This window comes from Pteropus alecto, unplaced genomic scaffold (genome assembly GCF_000325575.1).
Source record: "Pteropus alecto unplaced genomic scaffold, ASM32557v1 scaffold73, whole genome shotgun sequence".
Lineage (NCBI taxonomy): Eukaryota > Metazoa > Chordata > Mammalia > Chiroptera > Pteropodidae > Pteropus > Pteropus alecto.
Genome location: NW_006436284.1, coordinates 2,133,171 through 2,152,843, shown reverse-complemented (window position 1 = coordinate 2,152,843; position 19,673 = coordinate 2,133,171). Strand labels below are relative to the sequence as shown.

The following is a 19,673-nucleotide window of genomic DNA, read 5'->3' as shown; positions in this document are numbered from 1 at the left end:
GAAAGGGAGACGAGGCAGGGTGTATTTCCAGATAATGCACATACGAGATGGATGCTCTTCAATCTGACTCTCCAACTGACTATATGGAGCCCCCCAAGCCAAAGATGGATATATACAGAGAGAAATAAACCTGAGTAGAATCAAGTGGCTCAGATTTCAATTACTCGGTTACTGCAACATTAACTAAACAATACTCACTAAAGGTAACAAACTTCCACGTCAGCCAAGAAAATCCAAAGCTGTGATAGCTGACAAGAATAGATGGGGCAGGAAAAAGGACAGAATAGCCAGTTTAAAGTTTCAAGCTGCCCAGCCTCCTGGAAAAATCACATTTAAGATAACTGGCGGACTAAAGAATCTCTTCCCCAAAAAGTCAGAGTGTCAAACAGCAGCATGAGAGCCCTCAGGAACAACGTAGCATCCCCTGAAGAGTTCGACAGGAAAAATCATTCATATTTAAACATCTTCCCAAACCCCGCCACACTCCTCTGGCAAAAACAAGGAAACAATTCTGAAGGATATTTGTCCAAGATTGAGTGCACCAAAGCAATCACTGTCTTGTCTGAATGTCCTGGGCTATAGCTCAACCAATAATATATTAAGATGGTCTTAATTTTCTTAACTAACAAGACTATATAATAAAAGGAATAAAATATATGTAACCATTCATCATATATTTTTCAGTGAACAATTTAAATGCTACTTAAAGAATACCTGATGAGTCAAACTAGAATTAATTTCTAGGCATTTAACTTTCACAATTAGATTTTATAAAGACATGAGAATTATCTGATTTTTACTGGTTTAAAGTGTTAATATGTACTTTATGTCACATGTGGGATGAAGCCCACATTAATAAGTTCAAATGAATGGTAGCATATTGTCCAAAAGAAGGACATATGTACTGAAACGGGTGCTTCATTATGACATTCTGATCCAGTTCCCAGTAAGTGGAACTAGAACTCTTCTTATGCAATGCCTGCTCACCGGGGACTTTTGCAGTTCATGGAAAAATCACTGACAGTGGTTACAGAAGTCTGCCCGGCATACTCAAATCAAGGATTATGTTTTGTTTGTGTTAATGATGCTGTGTGTCCGAGTGAACAAGCCTCACGAAGCACAGTATATGTTTGCTTGAGTCCAGCTGTTCCCTAAATTTTCTAAGGCCAAAGAGAAAAGTAAACTATGCAATGTAAATGAAAAACTCTCTCTCTCTCTCTGGTGGACTTTGTGGTTGCCACATCAACATGTGTTCCCTTTTTCTTAGAAATAGTCATTACTATATCATATCTTCCTCATGCAGCTAATTTGGGGATGGCTAATTTTACCCCTGACTCTAGCAACCGGACATGGAATTTAGGCCTAAAATAATCAGTCTCTGAAAGTCATCTCCTCTGCCTGGGTATGGAAAAGGAGAAACCACTAGATTTGTCTGCAGCTGTCTTGTAATCCCATGAGAAAGCGATGCTAGCTAACGTGAAAGGTAAAAGATGACTTTTTGAAAGAAACCAAGTCCTTGAGGACATTTTTAAACCCTGAACCAATCAACCCGAAAACCCAATTTACCACTGAATCTAGAGTTAGATAAACTAGAAAATCCTCTTTTATTTAAGCCAATCTGAGTGGGTACTTGGTCACTAGCGAATGAAAGCATCCTAACATACAAATGTCAAGACACAGCTCTTGTGTGGTTCTCCATGCAGAGGGAGAAAGATGTGAACATTCTAGAAATCTTGGCTCGCTTATTCCCTTTCTCTAGTCAACTACAGATAACATTTTTTAAACTAAATGGAAGAATGATCAGGAATATCATAAAATCTGCATTTCTGAAAAAGTAACTTACAACAGATAACTCGTCTAGAGCAATTGTTACAAGCGGGACAGCTGAAGCAACAGAGATATTAAATGATTTGATCTTCTCTGGACGGATTTGCAGAAGAAACACAAGTTGGTCCCATGACTGCTCTTGAGCACACCACCTACTAGGAGGCCTCATCCCAACCTGGCTTCTGGGAAAGGACCAGGAGGCAGGAATAGAAATATATGTATGCCATTTGTGACATTTACTAAGCTCCTGGTTTTCAAAGTAACCATACTGATAAAAGCATTTTTTAAAGTCTATGCTATAAATATGGAAGTCAAGTGAGTCCTGAAAATCACTCCTGACACTGGTTCAAATAATATTAGGTTAGGCCTAAAATACTGCCATAAGTTTTCTCATAGGCTCATGTGATTTAAGCAAAAGTTGGATGCTGGTGCTCTCTCAAGACTACATTTAGGCATTTTATCATTTTTATGACATTACGTAAGTTGAAGAGAACTAGAATATATAAATATATATAAAACTTTAGTTGTCACTTATCGTTATCCTCAATCTAGCATTTTTTCAGCACATAATTTCCATGTTAGTTAAGCATTCTTACATCTTTACAGATTTTTAACAGACTACATGCCTAACTACTGGTTTATACAACCAGCCCAAGACATCGACATATCTGTGTTATTATTTGGCAGTGACAAAGGCTACTGATTCCAGCACTGTTATTTTCTTTTTCCAAAAACACAAATCCAAAATAAGAAATAACCAAGGAGAGAAATTCTCCTTTCTATATTAATTTAGAAAGTAGAGTCTTTATTTCTTTTCAAAGCCAAAAGAGAGAATCATGCATCCATTATGAATCTGTCTACTTTCACTTCCTCAGACTGAAATAAAAGATTAACATTTTCAGGCTGGTAGTCGAAACTGTTCACCCATTCAGTGAGCTTCAAGAACCAACCAGCTGAACAGTCACCTAAGCTAGGAAATCTTCACCAGGCTCTTTGGAAAATAGTGTGCATTTTTCTATGAGAATAGCCTATAAAATGCTTATTAGAAATGTCTAAATTTATGTCTTTGGTACTTAATATATTTTAATTCAAACTGTGGAGTAATGTATGCTTTTTTAATTCTAATTAAAGAATACAACTATTGGAGACTTTCTTTTTTAAAATTTTACAAAGTAAAAATACATGTTAGTGAAGATAGTCGAAGATGAGCAATATTATGTCCCCGCATATTAACTCATATTATAATGGACACTTAAAAAACAAAATATGAACATATAACATAATGAGGGCAGAAGTCACCCTAATCATTCATCTTTGTATTCCCAATTAGGACACCTGGTACAGTGTCTTCATTGTAATTCGTATTCAACAAATATTTGTAAGGTGAATAAATAAGGAATGAATTATGAGAAAATGATAAACAGCTCCTCTGTCTCCTGAGAATTCAATGTGCTACTTTCTTTTAAATTTAATTAATCCTCAACGTCCTTGTAAAATAGCCAAAGGGGAAATGTATTTACATTACATCCGAAATTGATGGGATCTATGAGAAACATTTTCCTCAAGTAAATAAAGCATTCGCATTCCAGTTAGGACCAACGTATTAAATCATTTCGTAGGTAGATGGCTTTCAATTTGAGCCCCTGCTGCATTCACCACAGGAACTCACCTCAATCTCTTCAAAATCTGTCCCTGGGATTGAGTTTTGCTGTTATCTCTACCATCCCATTACTTTTTAAACTTCTTTGTAGTCTCTCCTGTTCTAATCCACAAACACCGGGACCAAGTCTTTTCCAGGTCAGCCTGATTTGAAGCTTTCTATCTTGCCTTCCCAAATGTACTCACAATTATCAGACCATATGTCCCAATGTTAGTTCAGGAAGGAAAAAGAAGTTATCACACTTGTATATAAGAGATCACAGAAAAACAGTTAACTAACCTTTAAAAATATCATTATTACCCCACGTTCACCTCTGCTGATCCACAGCTAAGCAATTAGTAGCATATAAATATATGCTAACTTCACTATTCATGAGGATACTATTTATGAATTGGAAGTCTGACACAACATTTATGTGACCTAATTTTGAAATTTAAAATAGTGTAAGGCCTCTAGGCTTAATTTTATAAGGGAAAGATTAAAGAGACACAGCAAGCATAGATTATCTCTGTGCTGTGGAGCACTGGCAATTTTTTTTAAATTTAAAACATCTGATATTTAAACTGCCAAACTTCTACATCTCTGCAGTAACAAGGTGGTTATCACATTGAATACCATTCTGTTCTTTCTCTCCTGTAAGTAGAATTAATATTAACACATGAACTGAAAATGTTAAGTGACTATAAATAAGCACAAATGATTTCGATTAAAATTTAGTTTAGCAAAATGTTACTTTCATATTCCTGGTAGAAAACCTTTTTATTCATATTCAAATCCAACGAACAATTTACAGGCAAAGGAAGTTAGCCTGCCCATCCCCCTAGTTCCCATGCCATATATATTCAATTATGCTCAGTTCAGATCTAGGTTTTGCCACTCAGAAGTAGAAAATGATATACGGGAAAACAAGTTTCTAATGTATGCCTTAATCAAATGGCAAAATTCCAGCCAACTATGTACACTTCATCTGCCAATATGACAAATGAGTATCATGTGCAACATTTATACTGCTAAATCAGAGGATATGAAATAATAACCATAAAATTAAGCACAGAAGAAAACAAAACATACAAAAAAAGGCCACATCCTTACGTTCTAATAGGTCCCTGAACAAAGACTATGCCATTTTAAACAGGATTCTAACAAGCTTGGTTCTTTAGTTCCCAATGACATCAAATTGGAGAAGAATGGGGTGTGGAGAGAAAGAGAGAGATTCAGGGTTACAGTAACCACTGGAATAGTTCCCCCTTAATGATCACACTACAAAGGCTGCTTTTTTAACTTAGTCCTTGACTCACAGACGCTTAGAGAACTTTAGGTTGAAAGAAACTCTGTTCTAATTCTTGAGTCTCCTCTACAACCTCAAAGCAAGGACTTTAATTTTATTTTGGATTAACTGCTTCACAGATAGTTAAAACTGGAAATAAATTTACATGAAGCTCTTAGACAATTAAGGCTGTAAGAATAAAGAATCTATAAACTAGCTGCTATAGATGTCAAAGAGGAATGTTTACCCTCTGCTTTTCAGTTTCCCAATGCTAATCGTTCTCATTTTACATTAACAGGATCTAAAAGATGCTTAAAAATGACTATCCACATCCAGGATGATTGAATGACTTTCACTCCATAGACCCAACAGACCTTCAAGAATGAATGAACTGAATTCAAAGCCAAACTAATACACATTCTTTTTAGTTGGAACTAACACACACTTATGTCCTATTTTTAGGGAAATTATCTATGTAAATTAATCTTTTTAAAAACTAAGGTTTATCTTTTGAATTCATGAAAGAAGAAAAACTCAGCATTTTAGAAAATTTCAACCATGTGCAAAAATTTCTAATTTACTTAGGGTATTCATGTGCTTTTTCAAGTAGGATACCAAAAATAACTTTTACTTGTTTATTTGCATGGCAATGCATAGCTTTACAAAAATCAGGCATGCCCTCAGGTCCTGACAAAGTATACAGGGCTAATGGATCTCTGGCAAACCTATCAAGATTTTACTTTTTTATTAAAATCTGATTTTGTAATTCTGTCCTCTGACCACAGGGCTTCCAACATCGCTTCAAGACTAACCCTTAAAAAGGGGAAGCCTGAGTTACTAGCATATGAAAGGCATATAAAAGTTAAACATACTTTATAAAAAGTGACTTTTTCTTTACTGAGTTTACATACTTTATAAAAAGTGACTTTTTCTTTACTGAGTTTATGGAATCGATACACTTAATTTTTAGGGGGGAAAATCAGCTGATTTATTTGTCAATTGGTATTTCCTTAAAAATAATCCATTTCCCCCAAGTTAACTGTGATAACAATTGCTCTATAAAAATTGTAGATGTGTGCATATAGGCATTGTGAATAGACACGCACACAGAGACAGACAGACAGAGTGAATGGAGGGGCATTAGAACACAGATGGCTTACAAATGACCTCTATGCTCATTCACTCTCCATTTCCCACCTTGCTTGTTGTAGCAATTCCAACAGCCATGAGAATCATTGTGGAAAAAGAAAAAAACATCAGATGCTTATAGAGAATGTGTAGGGTCTGAGAAGTAGAAGGGAGGAAGCTGTGAAAAATAATAAGAGGGTGCTGATCCAGGGTAACGAAGGTGGCAGCAGTGGCATGCCTGATGATGACCATCCAGTCCCCAAATACCCTCTCCCACAGACTCTGTAAAGCTTCTCCTTTATTACATTGCTTAAAATTAATTTAAATGATCAAACTGACACTTTAATTAAAAATGTAAATGTTGAGGCAATCCAGGCTATCAGTATGTGTAAAGTGGTTCCAGCCACCTTTTCTTTCCAACAGCTTCTCTAGCTAGCCTCGACACGGAGTAAATGAGAAACTGGCTTGGCACAAAAATGTGAGGGTATTTCAGAAGCAGGAATTAACAATTATTTGTCTAGCCCATATTAGTTGCTCCCTTCAACTAACATCCCATGTTAGTTGTTCAGTAAGCCTTGGATCAGTTATTAAATTTTCTTACTTATAAAACTCTTGTTTTTTTTACTTATGTCTCTAAGATATACAGTAGTCCCCCCTCTTACCCGTGGTTTCAGTTACTAGCGGTCAATGCGGTCCAAAAATATTAAATGGAAAATTCCAGAAAAAAACAATTTTGAGTAGTTTGATGCATCTCGTGCCATCCCTTTCCATCAAGCTTGGGATGTGAATCAGCCCTTTGTCGGGCATCTCCACGCTGTAGACGCTCCCCCACTGTTAGTCACTTAGTAACCTCAGTTATCAGGTTGACTGTTGAGGAATCACAGTGCTTGTGTGCAAGAAACTCTTATTTTACTTAATAATGGCCACAAAGCTCAACAGTAGTGATACTGGCAATTCAGCCATGCCAAAGAGAAGCTATAAATATTTCTTATAAGTGAAAAGGTTAAAGTTCTCCACTTAGTAAAGAAAGAAAGAAAAAAGAAAATCGTACCAGGATTGCTAAGATCTACAGTAAGAACCAATCTTTTATCTGTGAAATCGTGAAGGAAAAAGAAATTGGTTTTGGTGTTGCACCTCAAATATGTATACGAAAAATATATAGTATATATAGGGTTTGGCACTATCCAGTTTCGGACATCCACTGGAGGTCTTGGAACGTATCCTCTGCAGGTGAGGGACTATTGTATCAAAATAAACTTCCTAACCACTATCCAGGAGGAAATTGTGACAATTATCTGCCAGTATCAACAAAAGTGAGAATTTAGCCCTCCAAAGAATATTTCACTTGGAGTGTTGTCACCCTTGTGCCACTTGTGTTGTGGTTACCCTATTGGGTAAAGCTATGAAGTAGCCCTGAAATAAAAAGATTATTTTTCCCAATAGAGAGGGCTGTTACATGTCAGACAATGCAAGAAAAGTCAGCAGAAACTGCCAAATGTATCAGAATATACAAAATTTTCTAAGGATGGGGAAGGCTGATACAATGTGAGGGACCCGTCAAGAGAAGGGCTCTCGCAGTGGCCCTGAAACACGTTTTAGCAGACTTTCCAGAGACACTGCTTACTTTCACTATTGCACAATTCAATTTGGGGGGGTTGGCGGAGGCGGGGGGGAGGTTAAACAAATAAGAAATAAACAGAAAACCTATAATTTCTCAGATTAAAAAAATAAATCCTAACTATTCTAAAGTCATAGGTGAATATCAGGTGCCCAAAACATGGGGAAGGAAATTCAATACCACTGGAATGCTGTGGTGACCTGATAATGGCCAAAAGTGAATCTGGAGAATCTTTAGACTAAAAATAAGAAAGGTGTATTGCAACACTGTTAACTTTGTGACTGAAAAAAAAAAAGAATGGCATGCAATTTATATGAATGAATGCATGTTATTGCTTTTTTTACTTTTGTGTACATTTAATATAGTTTTTATTAGAAGCTGTTATTCAATGATAGTGCATCTTATAAATTAATACCTTTTAAAATAATTAATTAATAATCCAGGTATTAGAATCAGGCTAGTCCTGTGAATCATGATAGCAAGCACCACCTTCTCTGTCAGCTTGTGAAGGACACTGTCATCATATATGCAGGAATGGGTTAACTCAGGCCGTGGTTACTCAGAACCCTGCATATTCCCAAAAAGGTCTGTCTTCAAGACTGGCCCGTGGCCAGTTCCTAGGAAATGAACTCTGAACTCTTGAAATATTCTGCCTGATAGAGTGATTTTGTATGCCTAAGGTCTTGGGCCCACAACACCAGTTTACTCAGAAAGTTTATACTAACAAACTGAGATTTATAGTGAGTATCCGTCTTTACTCTGGGAGGCTGGAACCTGAGTAGCTGAGTTCAGTCACAAAGGTACAGCATGTATATGTATGTGATTGTTCCCTACTAAAAACCCTGGACACCAAGGCTCATGTGAGCTTCCCTGGTTGGCAACACTTCGCATGTGTTCTCACACATCACTGCTGGGAAATTAAGTGCATCCATGTGATTCTACTGACTTGGAGACTTATATCTGGTTTCTCCTGGAGTTTGCCCAATGAGCCTATGCCATTGCTGATTTTAATCTGTATTCTTTTGTTGTAACAAAATATAACAATGAAGATAACAGCTTTCTGAGTCTTTCGACTCCTAGTGAACCAAAGAGCCTAAGAGTAGTGTTCAGGATTCCCTTCTAAGCATATTATCAAGATGATAAAATCAAGACTCAGGGAGGTTAAGTCATTCGACTGGTCGTTAAAAGAAATCCATATCAATATGTCTATCTGCTATACCACGCAATAATGTTATAAATTATAAAAAATTTTTCAAATAATCTTATAACTTAGCCAACATTTGCAATATGTCCTTTGAAAAGTATAAAATGCAATTTTATAAACCCTGAAAATGTTTAAACTACAATTAATCTGTAAATACTGTCTAACTTCTTTGTATTAAGAATTTCATGTATGTCAGTGGTGGTTCTAAAAGCAGTAATGTGGTACAAGTTCTTAAAATTGTGCATTGTCCTTTGCCTACCTACTCCTCCTGACCTTAAAAAAAATTCCAGAGTAATTCAGTTCTCAATGCTTTCCATCTTTGAGAACCATGTAGATCTGTGTATGTTAGAAATAGTTATATTATTATTTTCTTGTCAAACTTCTTTCTTAACTAAAAATGAATCTGAACATTCACTAAGAAATCATATCAAACTCTGTAGTAACAATAAAGTAGTGACTGCTTTTCAGCTGGAGGACCTAACTTATTTTTTTGTTTGCTTTGTTTTTGGTTTTGTTTTGTTTTTTTGTTTGTTTGTTTGTTTGTTGTTGTTGCTGCTGCTGCATAGCCAGCTGTGGTGCATTTTAATGAAAAATGATGACTGCATCAGCTTTCATCCATGAAGCAGATTTTAGCACTCTGTTTAGGTCTCCCACATGCCATTATCTAAGACTTTGTTCTTAAGAGATCTATAACATGGATACACACAGATTGACAAATATATTATTACAGTCGTAAATTCGCTAAGATTTTGCACATTAACTTTGAAATGAGAAACCTAAAATTTACTAGATTCTCAGCACATCTGAGGTTCCACTGGTTTCCCTGAATCACAAAAGCTACGGAGCATTTGTATAGGAATATGTCTACTGTTAACATGAATCATTTTAAATATGTACCTTCCTGGCCCTGTGTCCACAGGAGCATACTTTAAAGCAGGTCTCATTCTCTATCCGTGTCACCAAAAGTAACGCGTGTCTTCCTAAAGTTTAAAGACTGACCTTGCCTAAAAGAAAGGGGGAGGTGTGCTTCCAGATTAATGGTGAAAGAATTTCTGAGAAATGTTTTAAAACTCTTTCTGTAAATTTCTCATTTGGTCACAGGGAGAAAAATCATTTTACAAAATGGATACCCTCATCGATTTTTTAAAATGTAATTTATCAAAGAAATGAAACATTTAGATAAAGTCCAGGTTTCTCTCGCCAGAACTTCTCTAAAAGTATACTCCATCAAAGACTGCTCTCCAAGAAGCTCTCCAGCAGTCAAAGTAACAGAATTTGAGGACATAATGAGTACTTCTGCTACACAGAATCATTATCTATCTCTAACATTTCCTTATGAGGTTGATTTCTAATCATGTACCAAAGAGGGCCCTGCTAACTTTGGGGCTTTGATGAATAAGCATGGTCGAGAGCCCTTACCAGAAAAGGATTCCACTCAACAGAGGACAGAGTGAAAGACCCAGAGACATAAACCCTCATGCAGAAAAGTTAGTGGCATAAAATGCAAAATGCTTTTAACTGAAGCTTTTCTGCCATAAAGCAAGTTCTAGAAAAATTACTGAAAATAAATTCTTCGGGGCTCAGTGTGAATGGGCAGTTTCCATTTCTATTACAATACACTGTTTACTCAGAAACGATTTTTGATGAATAAGGCTCCGAGTTTGCCAAAGTGTTTTCCACAAAACAATTCACTCAAGATGTTCCAGATCTGTAATCAAATAAGTCTGAAAAACCCTGACTACTTCATTCATCTCTTGGATATGCATAATGTGTACTAATATATAAAAGGATCTAAAAGCCAACCATGAAAATTGTTTAATACTGTTTAACTAAGCATTTCCCAGACATATCTGGCCACATACCCAATATCTAATTAAATAGTTTGAAAAATGCTATCGCATAATGCAGGAAAAATATTACTGTCATGTAAGAAATACTAGGAAATATTCACTTTATTCTAGGCACTCTGCTAGGAACTAGAGTTCTTTAAACAGAATATTGATTTTTTGTGACTTTGTATTTGACATATTTTCTTTTATACATCTCTTTTACACATCTCTGTCCTTAATATCTTTGTTTGTGGCTTTCCAATTTTGTCTTAACTTTTTCACTCACGGATGTGAAAGCCTAACAAATGTAGTTATATTAGTCTCCAGCCCAGTTCTATACCTCAAATACAAAAATATTCTATAAGTCATTGTTAGATTATAACAATCTATATTTGTTTCTTAAACAAAATAATGGTGAAAATCGAAATAACTAAAGCACTTCAGAGTTGATTGTCAAATCTTAGAAACACTGCCATTAGGATATGCAAGTTAAAGTTCAAAATGTTCAGAAAAAAAACCATCTTGGGGAAGTCAGTTAACAGCTAGCTGTCTATTAATTTCTGTGCAGGAAAAATTGATCTGACTGCACAAAGGTTTAAGTGGAAGTTTCCCTTTTAAATTTAACACTGAATGATTTGGCATCCTCTATTTAATACCGAGAAGGTATCAGCCACAAACTAGGATGTCACTGATATGCAAATAAACTACACTCGAGATTTATTGTTGCTGTTATTTTGTAATGGATCGAGTATAATCTATTTATATTCTCATCCTATCCTCCTTAGATTTCATTTTCTCTTCTCATTCTCACTTTGTTGTACTATTGGTCTCACTCTATCCTCTTCTTGAACATAAATACATCATATATTTTCACAGAGATGCCACTTGTGGTCAAAGAAAAGGTTAAACAAACTGGTCTTTGTGATAATAAAAACCATGATCCTGATATGCAAAACCAAGTGTATGTATTATGCGACACTGATGTTATCAGTCAATAAACCTTGAACAGCTGTATATACTTAATGCACTAAATTAATACAAACTTGTTGGGTGGAGAGAGGAGGTCAATAAACAAACAGTAGCAAGTCGGTATTTGGAAGCCTGAGAAATATAAATAAAAGGGTGGGAAAGGTGGTTCTTGAAAGACAAGAATACGAGTTTAAATTTGATATAGAGAAAACGACGGTCACATTTGATGCCTTCTGAGCAGGTAAATGCTATGATTAAATTGATGCTTAAAGAGTTCAGGTATAAATGAACCGGATGGGCGACAAGCTGTTGAATCAAGAATTTTAAGACACTGGGTTAAAGCAATTGACCTAAATCAAGTGCTGCAGATGTCAACAACGATTTCAACAAGAGTCAGTAGAGCTCTAAAAGAGGTGAAAAAGAAGGTAGGACATATATGAAACCTGAGACTGTGGTCCCCATACCTGGCTCGAATGATATGATACTGACCAGGGAAAGGCTAGGAAGAGAAGCTTCTATTAAAGAAAAAATGATAAGTTGTTTTGATGTGTTGAAGTGTCTGGCATTTAAGTGAGATGACTGAACAGAAAACCTAAATTATGTCACAATACAATAGGAATGACAAGCCTTATTAATTAATAAAAACATATTTCTTATCAGTCTTTCTTGAGATACATGGAAGATAGGATTTAGAGAACGAAAGAAAGATCCGATGTCAATAATGACTAAAATTACATACTAAGTCAGTGGCAGCTCCCTTAAAATAAGATTTATCTACTACATCACTGTCTACCCAAAAGCAAATCTGTGCAGCGAATTACAAAATGTGTTTAGGACTGATGAAACTTCACTATGTTTTTTTTAAATGCCACAGAGAGAAACAATGGGGAATTTAAATGGATCGGCCCAATATTTGCATAAGGATTCCACAGCCAATGTACATAATTTTCTGACTATTAATGCTTAGCACTGGGCTCAGGCACCTCGCTTGCCAATCAGCAGGTTTTCAGTACTGCCCCTGGCAGACATCCCACTAGCAAACCCTCCCCAACCCCAAACATGCCCAACTATTCTACTCATGCTAGTTCAACCAATGCCTCTTAAACCCCACATAAACACTGCAGTATATCCCTTCTGTTTCTCACTGAGTTATTTAAATTACACAAGCCTCAGTTTCTTCAGCTATAAAATATAAAATAGCTGACAATATATCTACTCATCTTTGTTGCAAACACAAGACGTAAAATTGGTAAAAAGTACAGCAGAGAGTATGCCCAATAAACATGATTGGTAGCATTTTCTTAATCCATGAAATAAGTGGAATTTAAATTTATTTTTTTTAATATAGAAGCTTCCATAAAGTTACTTTTGTGTTAAATAGGTGGCTATTTTAGGTCAGTGGTTTTAAACTCATTTAACAATGAAAACTTTTTCAAAGAAAATTTTATACATAACAGAAAAGAGCCAGAGCAGCTGTAATTTAGAAAGGAGTATGAAAGTCCAGCTCTCACTCATTCAGCTTTCCTTTCCACCAGTCACTGCAGCTTGTGAGGTAGGTTCCCAAGGCTCCAAGGAACATGCTTTTTTTAAAGTCATTATTTTGGATAATAATCGATCTAACAATGATGAGCAAGTCCCCATTGCCAAGAGGAACAAGCTAATTTTTAATTTAAAAAAAAAAAAGATCATTCTTTTCATTCTGAAATCTTAAGGAGCACTTGATGGTTTCAAAATAATTGCATATTTCAAGATTTTTAGAATGAGTATGTACTTCTTTTATAATGAAAATTGATGGCTCTTTTTGAGATGATGGGACTACTTCACTATTCTCCAACTCCCCTACTCCTACATACACGAACACTTCTCCTTTCTAAGAAAAAGAAAACACATGCACTTTAGCAATCAAGTTGATTGTTTCTCAGGTCTGCTTGATCACCAGAGTGCTGTTGGTTTTATTAACTGAATTAAATTTGGACTTTCAGAGTCCAAACTCTCCAGTGTGCCACAGTCCCTATAACTCCCTATTATCCTAAACAATTGCATTATTTGTGTGTCCCCAGAAATCATCGGAGCATGTGCCCCAGAGAACAGAGCTTATAACTTGGCTAGGGGACCTCTGTCACTCTAGGTTCATAAAAAATTCCATTACAAGTGACATCACCAGATTAGAGGCTTTTTGAAGTATTTAAGTATCTCCATACCTGGTCATTTTGGTTACGAAATTGCTTCTCACTTACCAAAAGACCTTTCAGCATTCACTTAGTATTCATGCAACATCTGTTTATTGAGAAAATAAAGTTTTCTAGACAGTGAGCTAGGGGCCGGAAAAACAATGAATAGGACAGATCCTATCTCCGAGGCTCACCTTCAGATAAGATGATCAAGTGAACAAGTACAAACAATACACTGTGACAACATAGTTTTAGAAACACCTAGCAGATCTTACAGGAGAAAGGTGGGAGAACAGGATGATGTAGATGGGTGTTCCAGGAAGCACACGCAAAGGCCCAGGAGAAAGGAGGGAGCGAATCTCATTTGCACGTCCAAAATTTGAGGGATTGTACAGTGTGGTACTATCAGGGTCACACACTATGCCCCAAAACATTTATGTGGACGGAAACGCCTAAAACAAAGGGTATCCTTCAAAAGATGCCATTTTACCCATGACCACATTAAAGGGTGTCTTCATACAATAAAGGTGCACATATGTGGGCAACTCTAAACACTCTGTCAAATTATTAAATTTCTAATGTATTAATAGTTTCTAATACAAATATTAGGTATCTTATGCAGAGTCACACCCCTTGACTGGAAAACTCCCAATTTAATAAACATTTATTCTCTATCCTGTCTAAAAGAAAAACATCGTTATATTCTTAGGTGAAAAACAGTGAGGTCTCAAAAGAATAAAATATAATCTTTGGACACATTTTATGTGCATAACAGACAAAAATTTTGAAAGAATTCTAATATAATAGAAGATGGAGAAATTATGTGGGCTTTTTTTTTAATTTCTTTTTCTAATTTCTACAATAAACAATTACCATTTGTGTGATTTTAAAACCTCAGTTGTATCTTCACAATACTTTCCTTGCTGGAAGCTCACATTAGGAGATCCCACGGGGGTGTCTGTCAGGCACCTCTCACCCCTGTGCTCTCTCCTTGCCTTTGGTAACTACTGCCCCACGGACTCAATCTGTTTTCCCATCCCCTCAATAGCTGTCACCACCCACTTTATTCCTTCTATTTCTTCTGCCATTAACTGCATGTCTGACTGGAAGTGAGATGAAGGACCCAGAACCCCCAACCTTTGTGGTCTTAAGGAGTTTAGTGCCAATTAGTAAGAGAGCAAGAACGAGACAGGAGATCACAAGCATGACTAAGTACAGTGAAGGAATAACTTTCATATAAATTTACAAACTGTGTACAGTTAAGACCCCTGGTTTATAGTTCTTGGCACATCCCTGAAATTGGGAGGCAGCACTCAGTAGGAGCCTATGGCAGACTCTGGACCACTACTAGCTGTAGAGTTATTCCAAGGATCAGTGGTCCTATAATGACCATTACTAAAATGAACTAATCTCGCTGCACATATACTACAAATTTTCAAGCATATGTAGAAGATATTAATAATCAAATGATAACATTTAACCTTCTCTTTCTTATTATTTCTCAATCATAAGACACTAAAACAACCACTCTCGAGTAAGCGTCTGCATAATTTTTTTGATGTTAAAGTGTCTCCATGCTCACAGAGGCTGGGAACACTCTTGTAGAGGACTGAGCACAGGTTTCAGGCATGTGACAGAGCAGGGTTTACATGGCAGCTTTATTATTTAGCTGAGTAAATCTGAGCCTCAGTTTGCACATCCCGAAGTGAGAATAACAACTCCAAGGACCTTCCTATTAGGGAAAACTCAATGAACTCAGTCTTCCAGCTGACAGTCTGCTCTACTTCATTCCCCACCTAAAGTCAGAATAGCAAATGTTAACAGGCACTTACTTTGTCCCTCTGATGACCTCCAAATGAAAGGCCAATTTACTAGGCCACCAGCTAGCCCTGACAAAGCTATCTCCCGGCATTTCCTCTTATCCACAGAAACACAAAAAACAGTACATGCAAAAAAAAAAATTCTCAATATTACCTCTGTCTTTAGAACAAAGTGTAACTCATTCTTGGAGAGTTTCAGAAAGGAAACGGTATATTAAGTTTTATCTACAACTTGGATTGAAAATTACTCTTGAAATATGTTCTCAATGGTTTAAATGAAATGATAGTTAAACATAATTCAAGATAATCATATACTATTTCTCCATAAGTTTCTTTTAAGGTTAAGTAAGTCGAGTTTACCTGAAATGGCACTATTGAATATTTTAAGTTGATAAGCACAGTAAATCAAGAGAGTGGGATTATTTTAATTTTAAATGCCTGATTGGCATGTCACAATGAGAAATACATATCGGAATCTAATGTAATTAATGAAAACAGTACATTTTTATTTTCGGAAAAAAAAGTCTTCTCTAATATTAGCTACAAATTCATAAAGAGATTATCGTTAAAGGGATTATTATTACTGTACTAAAACAGCCTTTTATACATTATTTTGTAGAATAAGCTATGAGAAGACAAAAGCCATCAGGTCAACAGTTGTACCAGTTATTTTTTTTTCTTTAACAGGCTGTTAACATCTTAGAAGCACAAGCCAGGGTATTTAAATCAGGGACAAAAGTAAATGCTGTCCCTTAACAGGATTACACAGAAAAGTAAACATCTCTTACTCTAAGAGCAACCATGGTACTTCTTACCACAGTGAAAACTGATGTTATCTCGATGAGTTAATTATTCATCCCAACCCCTGGCCTTGCTCTTGGAGGCACTTGCTAAGTTAACACTAGTTCAATAATTTGCTGATAAAGAATCTGAAAGCAGCATCTACCAACAGATCTTAAAGATATTAAGTGCATGGTTCACCCTCTCATTGTATGGATAAGCAAAATGAGGAGAAAAGAACTCAGTATCTTATTGAAAATAATAAAGCTAGTTAGTTGAAAAGCTTACCCAGTGTTTTCCTAGTCTACACCTCTCACTAGATGAACAATTGTGAGATAGTTCAAGCAGTTATCTACCTGACTGCATGGGGAATGTTTTCAATACAAGGCACACAGGCATTCCTCTTTCATTGTGCTTCCCTTTACTATGCTTCAATAGATGCTGCATTTTTTAACAAATGGAAGGTAAGACCCTCTACCAGAAAAAGGAATAGGACTCACTGAAGGCACAGATGATGCTTAACATATTTTGACAATAAAGTATTTTTTCATTGACATTAGGTACATTTTTTAGACATAATGCTACTGCACACTTAACACACTACAATATAGTATAAATATCATTTGTATATGCACTAAGAAACCAAAATATTCATGTAACTCGCTTGATTGCCATATTGGCTTTATTGTGGTGATCTGGAACCAAAAACCACAAAATCTCCAAGGTATGCCTGTATTTTAACTGTAATATAATCCAAAAGGATATTAGTCATATACAAAGATCCTCTGGATATTAAGTGTAGGAGAAGCATTAATTTAGTTGAATCTCCTCTAATTTAATTAATTCTTTTTATTCATAATTACAAAGATGATGGTACTACAGTAAATTAAAAAATACTGTAATTTTATTCTCTCCTAATAAGTACATATTATATATGTTATATTTTCAACTAGTAAATCAAATCAATATACCAATCTTGGGGCTCAGATAAACTGAACATATGGAAAACCTGATAAGTTTTAATGAAAGCTTTCTTAAGATGTAGGTTGAAGCACAGATCTTAAGCATTTTAAAGATTCACATTAATTCCAAGTTTTTTAAAATGTATTTAAGGAAGAAAGTTCCTTTTGTAATTTATATGTTCATAAATGTTTCCATTAGTTAAGAGATATTTTGGAATGTGATCAATGATATTGAATGTCAAGTCCTGACAACAAGGCTAAATCTCATAATTCTCATATGCGGCCACTGCTCTTTTAAGCCACTGTGTCACCAAAGGGCTAACAGAGAGAAAATCCTAACTTAACAAGTGAGGACAGCAAAGCATATTTTAATAGCTACCTTTCATTTTAACTCTACCTCCTAAATACAAAATTAGATTTAGACTTCTTTTACCACTGTTAACAATTTAGTATTAACGCATGCATCTGCCATTCTTCCCCCTCAAGAAAGAAGTTACAAGCTTCAGCTACATATAACTTCCAAATGTTTTCCTACAACTAAATGTAAAAATCAAAACATCAGTCCTTAAAAAAAAAACAAGTATGGAAAATTGGCAGACTGCATGTTTATGTCAACCTTCAGAAAACATGGAAACATGCAGTGCCAATTCACCAGGAAAATCATTACTTGTAACCAAACCATTGTGAGACATCTTATGTCTTTTATGCATTTCACTTCATACCCAGTACTCCGTTTTGCATCCTCTTGATAATATCAACCCCCAAACGCCTAAAGAGCAAACTACTACTGTAGAACAGCTTTAACATGAAGAATGCAAGAGTTCTTTCAGCTCAGTGGCGTGATCTTAGAAACGCTTAAATCAAACATTTATTTTCCCTCTGCTGTTCAAAACCGAGGGACCTCACACTTGGGATGCAACGAGAATGAAAAAAAAAAAAAAATCCAAACACGGAACACACTAAGAACAAAGGAAACACAAGCGTGTGAACAGGAAATGAAGCAACTCTATACACATAAATACCTTTTGGGGCCGCCAACGTAGGTGAAAGTAAAGGTGGAGTCTGAATATCTGAAATCTGAAACAGAAAGTCCGGTTAAAAGCTACCCCTTGAGTGGATTGTTAACCCTGGTCAAGACTGGGGCACCCTGTTTAGCGGAGCCAAGAAAAGGCCTGGCGGGGCGGGAGGCGAGGGCTAGAGCCGCTAGGACCCCTCTCCACGGCGCCCCGGAGGGCATGCTGCGCACCCCCCGCGGGAGCGGCGGGAGGCCGCCCCCCGCAACAAGTGCCGGCTGCCATGGTAACGGTGGGAACGTCCCGGTCCCGGCGACCGGAAGCGGCCCCCGCCAAGCTCCAGACTGCGAAAGCAAAATCCGATCCCTCTCCTGGGGGAGCAAAATGGACGAAAGACGACCCCAGGCAGGGGCGTTGGGCGCCTCGGGAACGCAAGGAGTCCCTTCTTTCCAGGGCACCGCATTGTCAGTCCGAGGGAAGTAGACGGAGCGGGAGCCGGAGGTCCGCCTAGCGCTGGCCCCGGGGGGGCCTTAGCGCCCGGCGCAGCCGGCGAGCGCGGCGCAGCGGGCTCCATTCCCAGCCGCCGCTCAGACCATTGCGCAAACCCGGCGGGTCCTACCGCGCCCCCGGGCGCCGCGGCTGAAACCCCGGAGGCGGGCTTGGACCCTCGGGGCATCTGTGGGGAGCTAAAAATACAACGCAAGGCCCCTTTGCCTAGAGCCCCGCTCCGGCCACCTGGGTTCTGCCCCCCAAGCTGGTGCCTGCCCCAGACTAGGGGGGAGGGGAGAAGGGGAGAGGCTGGCGCCCCCTCCCCCTTTTGGTTCCCGCTCTCGCTGCAGCAGCTGTTGCCAAATGAACCCCGGCATGGGGACGTGCAACCCACCTCCCACCCCCAGCTACACACGTCGCGGTCTGAAAACTGGGAAGGGGGGCGGCGGGCGGGCAGGGGAAGCTGGCGCTGGGTCGGAGGCTCGGGAACGAGAACTCACCTGCAAACGAGCAGTCCTTCTCGGCTCTGGACTTCTGGATCACGACGTCGATATCCTTCTGAATTCGCTCTTGCCTTGAACACATCCCCATTAAATCAATCCCTGGAAAAGAAGCAGCCGCTATTTCCACTCCACCCCACCCCCCTCGCACGCTTCCAGCTTTCGTAAATATTCAGTTAAAAATGAAACCTCTGGCCGAGGCAGGGGCTGAAGGCGAAGTGGTTTCGGAAGTGATCCTGGGTGAGAGAGGAGGTGGTGGAGGAGGAGGAGGAGGGGGAGGTCGGCTTTGCATTCCCAGATGTGACCGCCCAGCTGCTGCTCGCCGCTGCTGGATTCCAATTTCCTCCCCTCCTGACAATGGATGGTGATGACACTGAGTCTCACTTTCTCCCTCCCCCGCCCGGACCAACGGCCGTGGGGGCCCGGGGTGCTGGAG

General features: G+C 37.8%; 1 protein-coding gene across 1 annotated transcript in view; it reads right to left on the bottom strand.

The window, feature by feature from the left end:
- PARP8 (poly(ADP-ribose) polymerase family member 8) overlaps positions 1-19,667 on the bottom strand; it is a 146,450-nt gene extending 126,783 nt beyond the window's left edge. Inside the window, exons 1-3 of the mRNA XM_025047219.1 lie at positions 19,427-19,667; positions 19,238-19,339; positions 18,258-18,312 (exon numbers count right to left, since the gene is read on the bottom strand). Coding sequence (XP_024902987.1) covers positions 18,258-18,312; positions 19,238-19,339; positions 19,427-19,529 — 260 coding nt within the window. The 5' untranslated portion in view covers positions 19,530-19,667. The remainder of the gene's footprint in view (positions 1-18,257; positions 18,313-19,237; positions 19,340-19,426) is intronic.
- Positions 19,668-19,673: the final 6 nt, after the last annotated feature.